Source organism: Zea mays, chromosome 4 (assembly GCF_902167145.1).
Source record: "Zea mays cultivar B73 chromosome 4, Zm-B73-REFERENCE-NAM-5.0, whole genome shotgun sequence".
Classification (NCBI taxonomy): domain Eukaryota; kingdom Viridiplantae; phylum Streptophyta; class Magnoliopsida; order Poales; family Poaceae; genus Zea; species Zea mays.
This window is the reverse complement of record NC_050099.1, coordinates 71,256,032-71,271,842: the sequence shown is the minus strand read 5'-3', so window position 1 is coordinate 71,271,842 and position 15,811 is coordinate 71,256,032. Positions and strand designations below refer to the sequence as shown.

At 46.7% G+C, this 15,811-nt stretch overlaps 1 protein-coding gene across 1 annotated transcript; it reads right to left on the bottom strand.

Annotated features, from left to right (window-relative positions):
- Positions 1–4,318: 4,318 nt before the first annotated feature.
- On the bottom strand, positions 4,319–6,275 carry LOC100382168 (uncharacterized). Its single transcript, NM_001174928.1, has 2 exons — positions 5,977–6,275; positions 4,319–5,770 (listed from the first exon to the last, which is right to left on the bottom strand). Exons 1-2 carry the CDS (start codon positions 6,164–6,166, stop codon positions 4,437–4,439), a joined length of 1,524 nt encoding a protein of 507 aa, NP_001168399.1. The 5' UTR covers positions 6,167–6,275; the 3' UTR covers positions 4,319–4,436.
- Between the last annotated feature and the right edge of the window lie 9,536 nt (positions 6,276–15,811).

Here is a 15,811-nt window from a genome sequence, read left to right as displayed (position 1 = left end):
TTCTTCAGTTGGTTTTTTCACTTTTTCCATTTTTTCTGTGGATGGCGCTTCGGCCATTTCTTCGGTTTCTAGTAGCGAAATCTTCGGTTCTTCCAATTCTATCCTCTTTGGCGTTTCGGCCATTTCTGCAACTTCTGGCAGCAAGGTTGGTTTGGTTGGCTTTTTAGCCTCGGTGGCCGAAGAAGTTTCTCCGGTAAACTCAGGCACCGAAGCTGGTTCAATATAGCGTGGCCGATGTGTGAGGACCTTAATCTTCTTTCTTTTCGGTTCTGGCTCGCTAGGAGCAGTTGCAGCTTCTTCTTTTGCAGAGGTTGTGTTTTTTCTCTTCTGCCTTCGAATGGGATAGCAATAGTCAGGGTAGACGAACCCGATTGCATCAAATACCCGATTCAGCCTCTTCTTTTTTCGGCCTCTGAAGGCTGCTGACATTGCAGTATCTTCGGCCTTCGAATAAGCCCCAAGCAGTTCATCACTTAAATTTTCAATACTTTTTAACCAGTCATCATCTGGCTCAACGAATTTATCTCCGAACTTAAAAGTGTACTTCAGCCTGATAAGTCCACCTTCGTCGGCCTCCTTTATGGTTTCTTGTGGCATTTCCCATTTCTCCGCGAGCGGCCATACCCTGAAGGCAATATGCTCTTGTACTAAATCTCTTGTTCCAATAAAAGAACAGATAACGCCGAAGGCCCTCTGGCATTTTTCGGCAGCTTCATTCATTTCAACCTTCGGCCTCCGAAGGCCGAAGCTTTGCCAAATAGGGCGCATAATTACACCTTTGATATCTTCTCGTACTGACAGGTCATTCTTCACATAAAACCATTCTGTCATCCAGTCTCCGGGCCATCTCTTCCGAAAGGTTGGCACGGGACAGCTTGACCCGGACCGAGAAACGAAACTGTAGCAGCCAAAATTATTATGATACTGTTCCTTACCCCAAGGTTTTGTTTCGTAGGATAATTCGTGTATATTGCAGAAGCTTTTTGCATCAGGCTTCAGACCTTGGCTTTTTACGGCCCACACGAAGATATTCAGCCTTATGATTGCCTCAGGGGTAAGTTGGTGAAGATAGACTTCGAAGATTTTCAGCACCTCCACAACGAAGCTGCTCAAGGGAAATCGCAGTCCAGCTTTCAAAAAGCTTCGGTACACTACGAATTCATTTTCTTCAGGGTGTGGACAAGTTTTTTCCCCTTCGTCGGCCCTCACAATGGACAAATCCCGGAAATACCTTCCTCTCATGTTCACAAGATGATTCTCTTTGATAGTTGATTTACCATAAACTGAATGGCTTGGTCGCCAGGGACGATCTTCGGAGTCTTCACCACCACTGTCCACATCATAACTGTCACTGTCACCAGTATCTTCAGACAAACCCTCCAGAATTTCCTTGGTGATTTTTTCTGTATTGGTTTTTGACATCGCTATAAGAAACCCCAAGTTTTTCTCTTCGTCGAGGCTCAGCTTCATCTCAGCAGCAGTCTTCTTATCTTCAGACATCTTCGGAGACACTAAAAAACTATTTTCAAAGCCGAAGCTTCAAAACTAAAAGCTTAGCAAATCTTAGTGCACAAGAGCTAAAAATTGAGTGAGCGGGAGCAGTTGGCCAGAGAGCGTGTCAAATGAGCTTGCGGTATGACCGTATTTATACGCCAAGTGCGTTGAAAATTGAAAGACCCCACTTGTCAGTGAATGTTGCTATTCTAGCAAAGGGAAGGTGTTTTTTCGGACCTTCGGCGTAAAACCTTCGTCCATGTCGCAATTTAAATTTATTATTTTAAAACAAATTAATATTGCGAGGGGCTACTGTTGGGGACCTTCGGCTGCCGAAGGTCCTCAAAAACAGGATTTAACAGTATTTCTGGAGTATAATGTGTGAACAGGTATCTTCGGACTCAAGTCGGCATCACAGTAGACCAGAATAATACGAAGGTTGATACAGCGCCGAAGGTGTGAGCAGGAAAGCTTCGGCGTGGCAGCAAAAAGTGAAGCCGACTTAAAGATGAAAAGGCTATTTAGACCCCGATAGATTACTATAGAATTATTATCAAGTGTAAAGGGCATGAATGTAATTTTGTATGGGTTGAGTCCCGTGCCTATAAATAGATGAACAGTACCCCCGTACTGGGGACGCTGACTTGGCATTCGCTTTTTGCGTCACGCTTGTACTATCATCTCTTTCAAGTTGAAGGTACATTTATAATTCAACGATATTTCTGTTTATACATGATAATATATAATTGTTTATGTTGTCTTTTGTATTCCCTACATTTTATCCTTCGTCATTGTATAATGAATTTACGAAGGTACGCCCTTCATAACCTTCGTCCAAAAACCATTATATCCTAAGGGAAATAATGCTTCGAAGGACGAAGGACTTTAACGATTAACATTTTCTATGTTGCCTTGTTCTTAACTCATAGCATTTGAGAACAAGTCCCCAACACTTGCTGATGGATTATCTCCATGTTTCTGATTTCTTGGTCCAACTCCTCCTCCTGGAGTGTTGGGCTAGTGGCTTTCCTCTTCTGGCTTCGGGCCTCTCGAAGAGAAAGGGTCTCCTGATTTGGGTCCAGTGGCTGCAGTGCGGTAGCCCCTAGCGCTGAAGCTTTCTTCGGTGGCATGACGAAGGTCAGTGCTTGCCGAAGGTGGTCGAAAAAAGGGTTCACCGGAGGTGGGCGCCAATGTTGGGGACTTGTTCTCAAGTGCTATGAGTTAAGAACAAGGCAACACTAAAAAAATTAAATGTTAATGCCATTCGTCCTTCGAAACATTATTTTCCTTAGGATATAATGATCTTTAGACAAAAGTCATGAAGGACATACCTTCATCATCGCAGTATATGTTAATAAAAGGAGAAGCATATGAAATGTAAGAGATAACATGAGCAATTATATAACATTATCACCTCATCTTTATTTTATCATCATGGAAAAATAGAAATAATATTGAATTACATGTGTACCTTCGGCTTGACAGAAGGTAAAAAAGTATAAGCGTGACGCACGAGCAAATACAAGTCAGCGTGAACAGTACAGAGGTATTGTTCATCTATTTATAGGTACGAGACACAACCCGTGTAAAATTACACCCATGCCCTTTACATTTGCTAATAACTTTAAGGTAATCCACCGAGGTCTAAATAGCCTTTTCCCTTTTAAGTCGGTTCCCTTTTCTGCCGTTATGCCGAAGCTCCCTTGCACGTAGCTTCAGCGCTGCATCAACCTTCGTATTATTCGTGCTTTTCACACTGTGTGGTTCTGATCCAAATCCGAAGGCACCTGTTCATATATTACACTCGGGAAACATTGTTAAATCATGTTTTGATGACCTTCGAAAGACGAAGGCCCCCAACAATTGGAAATGAATTCCATCCTAATAATAGTAATTTAGGCATATATCAATTGAGCTAATTCGGTTTTATGCAAAATATATCAGTATATTATTATTAGCAAGATGTCGGAGATATTTATGTGTTATATTTTTACTATAGAGGAGTGAGTTAAAAAGTGTCTTATAAGTTATACAATAGAAACAAATACTATTAATACATAAAATCATTTCCCATCCACCACACCATGAATTTGAGATAAGCTTATATTAGAACTTTGGAAAGTGATGGAATATCAAATTCCAAGCTAAATAGGTAACTTCATTAAGTGAATTCTAATTCCTATAAAATGAAGGGATCCAAACGCCCTGTTAATTCATTTTTCTTATACTATAGAAAAGAAATAAATAAATAAACATTTAAATTCAGCAGATTTCTATTTCAAAGCCTATTTTAAGGGAAACCCCTCTTTTCTCATTCGCTCTATATTGCATGGGTGGAAGAACAAAAATAGAATTCTGAAAAAAGAAAGATATTGAAAAGAAAATTTGACTTTTGACAAAACATGTAAATTTGATTCAAAATAACGGTGAAAAGTGATAGGGCGATGGGTAGTGGTTGGATAGTTGTTACTATAATTTTAAAAATATTTTGCTTTTTTTGGGTTTTTTTTGCGATTGTTAATTTACCAAGTGCTTTTTTCTTTGCCGAGTGTCCGAAAAAATTACTCGGCAAAGAACTCTTTGCTGATAAAATGCTTGTCGAGTATTTTTTGCCGAGTGTAAAATGGTATTTGCCGAGTGTCTCGGCAAAAAAAGACGAGTCCGGTAGTGGGTGTGAACACAAAATAGTGTGACATCTAATACATAATTCTTCCTCTGCATTCTATATCTATTGCTCTTTTTCGGTATATTAAGAAAGCTGTCATGATATTCTACTCTACATTATGGCCTATTCTAACTGGAGCCATCAAATTGTAAAGATTTTAGTCATATTAAAACTATGGGATTTGATCATCAAACTACATTCAGTAGTTAGGCGGGCATAGTTCATGCAACATATAACTAGAAATCCGATATTCCACATCCTCTTCCCTGTCAAGTCTCTATACATAGTTGCAGTCCTCGTCAGCGAAGCCTAGCCTGGACCCCAGCGTGTCATACACCACCCTCTTGTTCTTCTGCTGGTAGTTGCCAATGATAGGCGTCTCGTCCTCGTACGACAGACTCGCCATGGCCAGGCACACCTGCGAGCCGTCCTTCCTCACGACGAACAGCATCCCAGCCGCGTCCACGGTGACGTCCGCCCCGCCCTCCAGCCGCAGCGTCAGCAGCGGCACCTTCACCTCGTCGTGCCCCGTCAGGTCGTAGCACGTGTCCAGGATCGAGAACCCCGGGGCGGCCGGGTAGCCCGCGGCGCCGAACTGGCGCATGAACTCGGCGCGCACGGCGCGGTACACGGACGGCGCCAGGCGCGTGATCACCGTGCCGGAGTCGATGAGCACGTTGCTGGCGCCCAGCCCCTGTGCCGCGAGGGCGGTGCCGCCGACGGCCGCGCCGGTGACGTTGAGGAAGTAGAAGGGCGGCTGCGCCGGGTCGGCGATCATGCGGGTGTACGCCACGGGCGTCGTGTTGCGGTAGGACGACGCCGCGTCGTCCCCGCCGCCGAGGGAGAGCGAGCCTGAGGCGTCGCCGGAGGTGGCCGCCGGCAGGCAGTAGGAGAACACGCCGCCGTACCGGGACGCGGTCTGGGACACCAGCGAGAGCTCGGTGCGGCCGAGCCCCATGAGCCCCGCCGTGCCGCCGAACAGGCCGCGGTTGCTGAGCCCGCACCCGAACACGAACCCGCCCAGGCTGGCGCCGCCGAGCGCGACCGTGTCCGTGGCCAGCACGCCGCGGCTGAACGACCCGTCGCCGTAGGCTAACGCGTAGTAGCACTTCTCGCTGCCTGCCCCCGTCGAACCGCAGGATCCCGGCGTGCCGGTGGCGGCCCTGAGGGAGTCCGCGCACGCGGAGGCGTTGCACCGGACCGCGGCGTAGGTGGCGGAGCCCGCGGGGTCGAAGAGAGGGTCGCGCTGAGCGTAGCACGCGCTGCAGGGCTTGCACTGCACCCAGGTGAGGTCGCTCCCCGTGTCCACGATGACGGTGAGGTTCGCGGCGGGCGAGCCGGAGCTGCCGCCGAGAGAGATGGTGGTGACGTAGTTGAGCGTCTGGAGCCGGATGCCCGAGGTCAGCGGGACCTCTGCCGAGGCGGACTGCGTGGACGCTGATGCCCTGTCCTTGTTACGGCGGGGCTGGAATGAGTTGGCGCGCGACTCGTCGGCTGCGAGGAGACGGCGGAGGTAGCGGTCGCGGGCGACGGGGTCTTCAGGGATGGCAGTGAGGGAGTGGCGCTTGAGCTCTAGCACGCTTGTTGCTGCCCCAGCTTTCTTGTGCTCCCCTGAAGAAGATGGCAGACATGGGGAAGTGAGCATGCATATGACAACAACTGCATGTGAGCTTCACTATCGTGGGCAATATACTGTGCCTGTGAAACATGAACACATCGATTGCGAATTCCAAATGCATGCAAAAGTTTCTGTCACACGGATCGGAGCTGAGGAAACCTAGCACCAGCACGTACGTACGTCATGAACTGCACAGTACCTAGCGTTTCAGCAAGCATTGCGTCGACGTAGTAGCGGCTGCTCCGGGTATCCGTCGTCGCGGCACTCCGTCGTCGTCCATCCAACTCCCGCAGAGACAGCACGGCGCTCTTCCCGACGACCTGCTGCGCGGCTGCGAGGAGCGCGAGGACGACGACGCGAAGAAGAAGGCGAGCGGCGGCGACCGCCATCGTAAGCGCGCGCTGTGGACGACTGTGGTACGGTGGATAGGTAGATCTGGCGACAAGCAGCCACAACGCAAGCTGGCTAGCACGGATCAGAAGGGGAGAAACGACCAAGAAGGAAGCGGGGGATGTGCAAGAGACAAGAGAATGTGAGTGGTGCGCGTGAGAGAGACACGGATATATAGACGGACGAGGAGCCGCTGCTGCCTGCCAGTAGCTACTCGCTGCCTGTACGAGCATGGATGGATGCACGAGGGGCCACGAGAGCACTGTAACCGCTGTGGCGCGGCGGACTATCTGCGATCACGGGCACGCACAGGGGGCGACCGGGGAGGTGGTGGCTCCTTGTTTGCTTGCGGCGAGGACGGTAGCGCAGCGTGGGCGATGCCCCAGGGGCGCCCGTCCCGTCCGCACCTGCTCCGTGACGCGGAACATGCATGCATGACCGGGACGAAGACAGCGGATGGTAGTGGACCATTCATAGCTATGGTGTACTTCTGTTACTGCCCTGCGTCTGCGTGGGCGTGGCCGTGGTGCCTGCTGTTGACGCCGATCGAGTGACGTCGCCGAGCCTTGGGAGTTGAGACTTGAGAGGACGCCGGCTGCTGGAAGCTGGCGGCAGGGTGAATGTCAAAAAGGGCATGCTGTATCCAAGCTTGAGCGGTGTGCGCTACATATATAGATGGCCAATAAACACCAGGCCCGCGAGCTCAGCACGAAACCCGCTGTTTGGACCCGATCCGAGCCCGATACGTCCCGTTTCTATGCGGCCCTGGCCCGGTCCGGCACGAATAAGCGGGCTGGGCTTGGACATGAAACTAAGCACGGTGTGCTAGTCCGGCACGGACCGTTTACCTCTAAGCTTGTTAAGCCCACTTTTTTTGCACTAAAACATGCTTACCGGTATAGATGGCCAGAAAGCCCACGGCCCGAAAGCCCGGCACGGAGCCCATTAATTCGGCCCGGGACTGGCACGGCCCGAAGCGCGTGCCGTGCTCGGCAGCGGTTTCGGCCCGTTGGGCTGGCCCGGGCACGGCACGACGGAATCGGGCTTTGAAATCGGCCCGTCTACGCGTGAGCAGAAGCCAGCTGCCAGCCAGCCGCCCAGCCCATAAGCCAGCCGCCAGCCCCTAATTCCTATCGCCCGAAACGGAAAACCCTAGCGTCCATTCACTTTCACTCGCGCGGCGGCTTTCCAGCTCTCCTCTCCTCCTCCCCTCTCCAGTCTCCTCTCGCAAACTGGCAGCGCACCGGCCCTCCGTCTTCGGTCGCTCCAAGGTCCAAGCCTCCACCGCACCGGCGCGGCGGCGCTCCACCGACCACCGCTCGTCTGGTGCTCCACCGACCACCGCTCGTCTGGCGCTCCACCGCTCGTCCGGTGCTCCGTGCTCCACCTCTCGTCTTCGGTCTTCTGGAGTTCTGGTGCTCGTTCTCCGGCTAATCCTATCCTCCCTGTCTCTACATCGACCTGGATCTGAGTATCTGACCGGCCCAGGTAACATGTCGTAAACCCTAAGTCCCTAACCCTAACTAACTGAGGTGAGATGTCTGGATCTAGCTCTTCATGGACCATATGCTCCTGATCTGGGTATTTATTTCTTGGAACATGCTTGTTGTTATTTGATTATTGCGTCTGGTACCTCCTGTCATTACTTAATGTGGCTGTGCCTGATCTGCTCTGCTCTTCTCTGTGATGAACTCATGGTCATGACCTTGCTGTATTTTGGTAGGTCGTGAGGGATCGGTGCGTGCCACCTTGGTGGCGACGGAACCGGTGCTCCGACCCTACTGCTTACGCCATTAACGAGCCGCGTCAAGCACAGAGGTGAGATGTCTGGACTCTGGATGATGGTTGTTGTCATTACTGCTTACGCCATTAACTCATGATCTGTTCTTCTCTTTGATGAACTCATGACCTTGCTTGGTATTTTATTATTGTATCTAGTACCTTCTGTCATTACAAAATTTGAGTGTGCCTGATCTGTTCTTCTCTGTGATGGACTCATGACCTTGCTTGGTAATTTGTTGGAACATGCTTGTTGCTATTTGAGTATTGTATCTAATACCTCCTGTCATTACATAATGTGAGTGTGTCTGATCTGTTCTTCTCTGTGATGGACCTTGCTGCTATTTGGTAGGTTGTGAGGGAACGGTGCGCGCCACCATCTTGACGGGCGACGGAACCGGTGCTCCGACCCTACTGCTTACGCCATTAACGAGCCGCGTCAAGCTCAGAGGTGAACTCATGACCTTGCTGTTATTTGGTTATTGTGTCTAGTACGCCATTACTTAATGTAAGTGTGCCTGATCTGTTATTCTCTATGAGACTGTGATGAACTCATGACCTTGCTGTTATTTGATAGGTCGTGAGGGAACGGTGCGTGCCACCATCTTGACGGGCGACGGAACCGGTGCTCCGGCCTCTAGCTTTCTAATTTGTGATGGATGGAGATGTTGGTGAAGAGAATCTATCTCAGTTCATTAACAATGATCTGAGGATTGTTCCAAGTGAAGAAAATGCTCCATCTCAGTCCATTAACAATGATCTGAGCAGTGTTGCCCCTACCCCTACCCCTATTGACCTTGAAGAGGGTGCTGCTGCTACCGACAATGGTTCTGCCCCCACTTCTGATGCTGATGGTAAGAAGCGCAAAAGAATTTGCACATCTAAAGTGTGGCAGGACTTCGAACCACTTTACAGAACCGTAGATGGTAAGAAGATCAGGTATGGTGGTAAGTGTCATTGGTGCAAATGTACATTGTCTGCTGTGTCGACTAGTGGTACTGGTCATTTGCTTAGGCATCAACGTGATTGCAAAGTTAAGCTTGCTAAACAGGGCAAGCAGTCAATGCTTAAATTTAACCCTGATGGTACTGTCCGTAACTGGGATTATTGTCCTGAACGTGCTAGAACTCAAATGTGTAGGTTGATTGCTAGGCTTGATCTTCCTCTTAATTTTGCTGAGTCACCTGCTTTTGAGGAGTACATTAGGTTATCTCATAATCCTGTCTTTAAGAAAGTCTCTAGACAAACAACTTGTAGGGACTTAAGTTTTTCAATGATCGACGTAAGATAGTTGTTGAATGCTTACAATCTGTTTCTTCTATTGCAATTACATCTGATATTTGGAGTGGTAATGCTAAGGAGGACTATCTTAGTGTGGTTGCTCATTATGTTTCTAAGGACTGGGTATTAGAAAAGAGGGTGATTGGGCTTAGACTAATTGAAACAGCTCACACTGGTGAGAACATTGCTGAGAGGGTTTTGTCAGTGCTTGAAGATTATGGTGTTGCAAATAAAGTATTCTCTGTCACCTTAGACAATGCCTCCTCTAATACTAAGGCTATGGATAGGCTTAGTTCATCACTATCTGGTTATGTTGGTACTTTATTCTTGCATCAACGTTGTGCCTGTCATATTATCAATTTGATTGTGAAGTGTGGCTTGAAAAGGCTAGAACCTTACCTTGATTCATTTAGAACTGCAATTGTCTTCTTGAATGCTTCTAATCAGCGCATTGCTGCATTTAAGAGCTATTGTGTTGCTATGAATGTACGCCCTCGTAAGTTTGGCATTGACATGGCTGTGAGATGGAATCTACATACCTAATGCTTAAGCATTTAGTTCCTTATAAGGAAACTTTTGGTGTTTTCATGGAAACTAACTACCCTAGAAAACAAGGTGAGCCTCAATTGTTAACAAATTCACATTGGTATGTGGCTGAAAAGTTGCTTGAGTTCCTTGAACTATTTTATGATGCTACTGTGACACTTTCTGGTGTTTATTATCCTACATCTCCACTTATAATGCATAACATCCTTGACATTGTTCAACATTTAACTCAGTATGAAAATGATGCTTTCCTTAGAAATGCTGTCTCTCCTATGAAGTCTAAGTTTCTTAAGTACTGGAGGGATATACCTATGCTCTATGCATTTGCTTTTGTACTAGATCCTAGAGCCAAGCTAAGGGGTTTCAACAATATCTTGAGAATTTTATCTGGCCTTTGTGGTACTGATTACTCACTTTATTTTAGTCGTGTGAAAAATGAATTGTCTACAATGTTTAATAGATATGATAGTAAGTTTGGCGCAGTTAAGCAACGAGTGCCTCCTCCCTCAGCTGTCACAGGTAAGAGGAAACAAAACTGGGGATTGATTTATGCATCTGATTCTACTGAACTTGCATACCCTAGTTCTATTACTCCTAACCTTGGTAGTGGAACATCAGCATCTGCTTTGCTTCAACAAGCTCACTCTAGTGCTGGCCTAAGTTCACTTGAAACAGAACTGTCCTCCTACTTAGATAGTGACACTTTGCAAAAGTTTGATGATGACTTCAATATCCTGAACTGGTGGCATGAACATAAGTTGTCCTATCCTGTTCTTTCCATTTTAGCTAGAGATATTATTTCTGTTCCTGTCTCAACTATTTCCTCAGAATCTGCATTTAGCCTTTGTGGCAGGATAATCGAGGAACGACGACGACGCCTAGCACCAGAAATGGTTGAGATGCTATTGTGCGTTAAAGATTGGGAACTTGGTGAAGCCAGAGGCCAGCACTGTACCCAGGACCAAGAACTTGAAGATGCATTTGAAGGCCTTTACCTTGATGACTCCCAAGGGCCTTAGAGCCCTACACTTTGTAATCTTGCATTTGTGCTCTGCTGATCTGGTGTGATATTGATGTAACTGAACAATGAACTAATTATATTAGAGCTGGGTTGTACTCTTTTTTCCTTTCTAGGGTTTTCTCACGAGGTGTGAGTTTTTACCTAGAAAGGTTTTTAATGAGGCAGCCATTGCACAAACAGCTCTAATGTTTTATTTAAAGTCTACGAGACTAACTACTACTATCTGTGAGACTGTGTAATAACTGTGATTTTGTGACTTCATTTTGTGACCTGAGAAGTGAGAAGTGAGAACTGTATTTATAGTCTATGAGACTAACTACTACTATCTGTGACTGTGAGACTGTGAAATAACTGTGATTGTGTGACTTCATTTTGTGACCTGAGAAGTGTGAACTGTATTTATAGTATATGAGACTGAACTGTGATTTTGTGACTTCATTTTGTGACCTGAGAAATCTGTGAGACTGTGAAGTAACTGTGATTTTGGGACTTCATTTTGTGACCTGAGACAGTAGATAGTAGACAGAAAATTTTGTGACAGTTGTGTTTGTTGACCTGAAAACTGGGATTTATATGTGTGCGGGCTCGGGCTAGCCCGGTTGTGCAAATGGGCCGTGCTTATCGGGCCGACCCGGCACGATCGTGCCTTATCCGTGCCGTGCTCGTGCAGATGGTTGAGCCCGTTGGGCGGCCCGGCACGACACAGATAAATAATCGGGCTTAGTCGGGCCGGGCTTAATCGGGCCGGGCTTAATCGGGCCCGGGTCGGACCGGGCCGTGCCGCCCGTTTGAACTTCTATACTTACCGGCCCGCTTAGCCCGTTTTTCGGCCCGCTTTTTCCATGCTAAACGGGCCGGCCCGCTGCGGGCCGGACTCGGCCAGGAAAACGACCCCGCGGTCTTAGACGGCCCGGCCCGGTTTTCTAACCGTGCCTCACGGGCCGAGCCCAAAACAGGCCGGGCTTCACCGGGCCTGGGCCCGGATCGGGCCGGGTGGCCCGTTTTGCCATCTCTAGCTACACATGGCTCGTCGCTCTGTCCAACACAAGATATTGTTTGCCAGCTAAGGACTTGAGGGGGCCTCGCCCAATTGCCACTTTGAAAATTTGGATTCCCCAATTTACCAAGAATGGTTTAATTTTCTTATCATTTACCTTTCTAATTTATTGATTGAGTAAAATGAATCAACTTTAAAGGATACTACCTCTGCCCTAAAAAATAGTGCATTGTTAGTTGAAGTTTCTAGAGTTTGACCAAATATATAGATAAAAATTGTCATGGTTTAGACTTCAGGATAAGTGAATTTATAGGTTAGGATGGCGTTACCCAGCCGTTGTCCCGATAGATTTGCTCTTGCGGGCTTGAGGAGAGTTTAGACTGGTTCAAAGACAACTCTTACGTCCAGCATGGTACTCATATTTTTATTGTTGGCTTTCGTGTGTTACATGACGGAGTGCTTGGCTCCCATGCTTGTGTGAGAAGTCTATAAACTAAGTTCGACTGCCTTTATAGGCCCTGTTTGGCACAGCTGCTGCTTGTTGAAAAAGCAGCTTATCTGGTAAGCTGGTGAAAAGCAGCTTCTGCTTGTTGGCTGCTTTTAGTGTATTCTGAGAAGCAGCTGAACTAATAAGCTGCTGCAGAAGCTAGCTGTTTGGCAAAACTTCTGCTTAAATTTGTGAAGAAGCTGAAAATAAGCTGTGCCAAACAGGGCCATAGTTTGGTCTTAGTCCCTTTATATAGCCGAGAGAGCGAGTAGCCATCGTTATATGATGTTTTCGATGGGGTGCATCATTTCTATCTTTGGATGTGTAGTCGCTCTGGTATGTCTGCTTTGTCATTGTTGGGGACTTGTTCTCAAATGCTATGAGTTAAGAACAAGACAACATAAAAAGGTTAATAGTCAATGCCCTTCGTCCTTCGAACATTATCTCCCTTAGGATATAATGATCTTCAGACGAAGGTCATGAAGGACGTACCTTAATCATCACAGTATATATTAATGAAAGAAGAAGCATATGAAACATGAGAGATAACATAAATAATCATGTGATATTATCATTAATACATCTTAATTATATCATCTTGAATGAACGTGAACAATATTGAATTACATTTGTACCTTCGGCTTAACAGAAGGCAAAAATCCAAGCGTGACACACGAGCGAATACAAGTTAGCGTGAACAGTACGGGGGTACTGTTCACCTATTTATAGGCACGGGACGCAGCCCGGTCAAAATTACATTTATGTCCTTGATGACTAGTTACAATCATGACTCAAATTATCATGGACTGATTGGTCTTTTCCTCTTTAAGTCGGTGCAGCCCTTCGTCTCAAGGCATGTCTGTTGGGGGTATGCTTCGTAGCCAAAGATCCTAAAAAGAACACCTTCGAAAGGTCTTCTCAGAAGCAAGCGCCGAAGCAATTATCTGTAAAGCTTCGGCACAAAGACAAATCTCAAGATGAAGGGTCGAACCGACTTAAAGATGAATTGACTTAAAGACCCATGATGTTTTGTGTCATTATTGTAGTCGATTGTAAAGGACATAAATGTAATTTTGCGCAGGTTGCATCCTGTGCCTATAAATAGGTGAACAGTATCCCGGCACTGTTCACGCGATCCGGTAATCACTGGCACGTTGCGTTTGAATCATTGCTTCCCGTCAAGGCGAAGGTATAAATATGCCCAAATAACATGTTTTAATACTTATATACTCATATAATAAAACATGTGAATATATTTTATACTTTATATTTCATTTCTCATTGTTTGTTGTTTTACAAATATGATCACGAAGGTGAAATCTTCGTGATATTTTTACTCATGCCCTTCGTCCAAAGCTCATTAAATCCTTGGGGAGATAATGCTTCAGCGAACGAAGGGTATTTATACTTAACATCTTTGTGTTGCCTTGTTCTTAATTCATAGCATTTGAGAACAAGTCCCCAACAATGTCACTATACCGAAGCTCCCTGGATCGTAGCTTCGGCATGTAGCTTTACGCTGCGTTTGTTTATATGCTGATCTTTTGAAGCTGTTTCTGCTTAGAGGACCTTCGACGACGAAGCAGGCCCCCAACAGTAGCTCCTTCGCGGTGCTAGATCGTTTTTCGTAACGAGCTTGATCTGTGAAAAATCTTCAAGGCTTCGGAATGCCGAAGGTCCGAAAAACACCTTCCCTGAGCTCGTTGCCGAGAAACGATTAAAATATTCCAAACACAAGGTGGCCCACCACGCAGCGGGTACGAACGATATGTCGATTCACTCTCAAACGTCGAGTGGTCCACCGTTTAGCGGGTTCGGGTACTGTTCAGCGGGTGCGGTCGACTTGGCGATTCACCTTCCCACATGCAGCACTATATAAACAGACGGGTAGGTGTGAAGTTACCACAACATTCATTGCCATTGCACTGTTGTGTTGTTGAAAAATTTAACCATAGCCGAAGCTTTTTCACTGTATTCTCGAGCGAACCATCATTTTGAATTAGCTTCGTCAAAAGAGAGAGCTTCGTCAAAAACTATAAAAAAACATCAGCTTCGTAAAAACCGCAAAAATCCATCAGATGGCCAGAGTACGCTCGACTGCGAGGGTGACTCGTGAAGGAGAGGAGACTGAGGCTATCGAGACAGCTCCGATCTCCGAAGTCATGAGACAATCGGGAATAGTTGTGACAGAGGGAGTCGTTGACGAAGGTACTTCTGCTGCCAAAGCTGAGCAGGCTGATATTGAGGAAGAAAATGCTGATGAAGAAGAGGAAGACTATAGCATTCTGATCCCGTCAAAACCCAGCCACTTGGATTTTAAAAAATCTACTGTGTATGAAGCCGACATGCCCATGATGATGAAACTGGGCTACTTCGGAGAAGCTGAAAAGAAGCTCATTCGTTTTGCCGGAGAAGAAACCACTCTAACGCCGAAGAATGATGAAGTAGTGGTTTTCAAAAGCTTTTTCAGGGCAGGATTACAGTTTCCCTTGAACGAGATGATTGGAGAAGTTTTGGATAATTTTGAAATTTTTTTCATCAGCTGACTCCTAACGCTATCGTTAGGCTCAACATCTTCATTTGTGTCCTTCGAAGCCAAGGGATGGACCCAAATGCTGAAGCTTTCTGCCGAGTGCATGAGCTGCATTACCAAACGAAGGCTAGAGAAGATGGGCTACATGAAAATTTTGGTTGTTATAACTTCGCGTATCGCAAGGATATGAAGGCTCCGGTCCTCAGCTATCGCACCAAGTGGCCAACCAGCTGGAAGAGTGAATGGTTTTATATTAAGGCCGATGAGAAGAAAAGAGGGAAACTAATGACGATGGTGATGAGCCCGCTGGCTTTAAGCTTCGGGATGACTAGACCCTTGTGCAACATGAAGCCAGGGTCAGCATGCCCGCTGGCCATAGCAGAATTCAGAGTGGTGGCTGAACAAATCAGCACCAGGGATCTAGTACAAGAATACTTGGCCAATAGGGTATCTCCAACATTGAGTGAATGGAGTATGCCGAAGCTAAAAGGAACAAAAAAGAAGAATGAACTTGTTCGATTGCCCTATCGCTTCAAGTTTGAGAAACAATTCAAAGAGCCTTGCCAAGAATGGCTGGAGATGATTGAGACTTTGTGCAATGAAATTTTGGGCAATTATACCAAAATTTATAAGATCAATTAATGACTGCATCTTTCGACACACGACCAAAACGAAGGTTGAATCAAGTAATGGATGCTTTAAATTTTGAATACCTTGGTTAGGAACGACTCAACAAGGGTGTTGAAGGGACAAAGAGAAAAAGGGTTGTCAGTGTTCTGAGTAGGCAAGCTGCTAGAATGGTGAAAGAGGACGAAAAAACTCTGAAGAAGAGAAAAACCAGTCCTGAGCCGAAGGCGACGACTTCGATGAAGAGGAAAACTGCAACCCCAGAGCTGAAGGTGGCTGAGATGGAGGAGGAGACTCCTTCAACGCCTTCTGCTGCGGAAGTAGAAGAAATTTTAAAGATAATGACTGAATCCTTACCTATCAAGATGCTTCG

Excerpts from the sequence above, each read along its gene's own strand:
- LOC100382168 (NM_001174928.1), bottom strand. The coding sequence starts at position 6,166 with ATGGCGGTCGCCGCCGCTCGCCTTCTTCTTCGCGTCGTCGTCCTCGCG. Across the intron at positions 5,771-5,976 it reads AATGCTTGCTGAAACGCTAG|GGGAGCACAAGAAAGCTGGG; the intron begins GTACTGTGCAGT and ends CATCTTCTTCAG.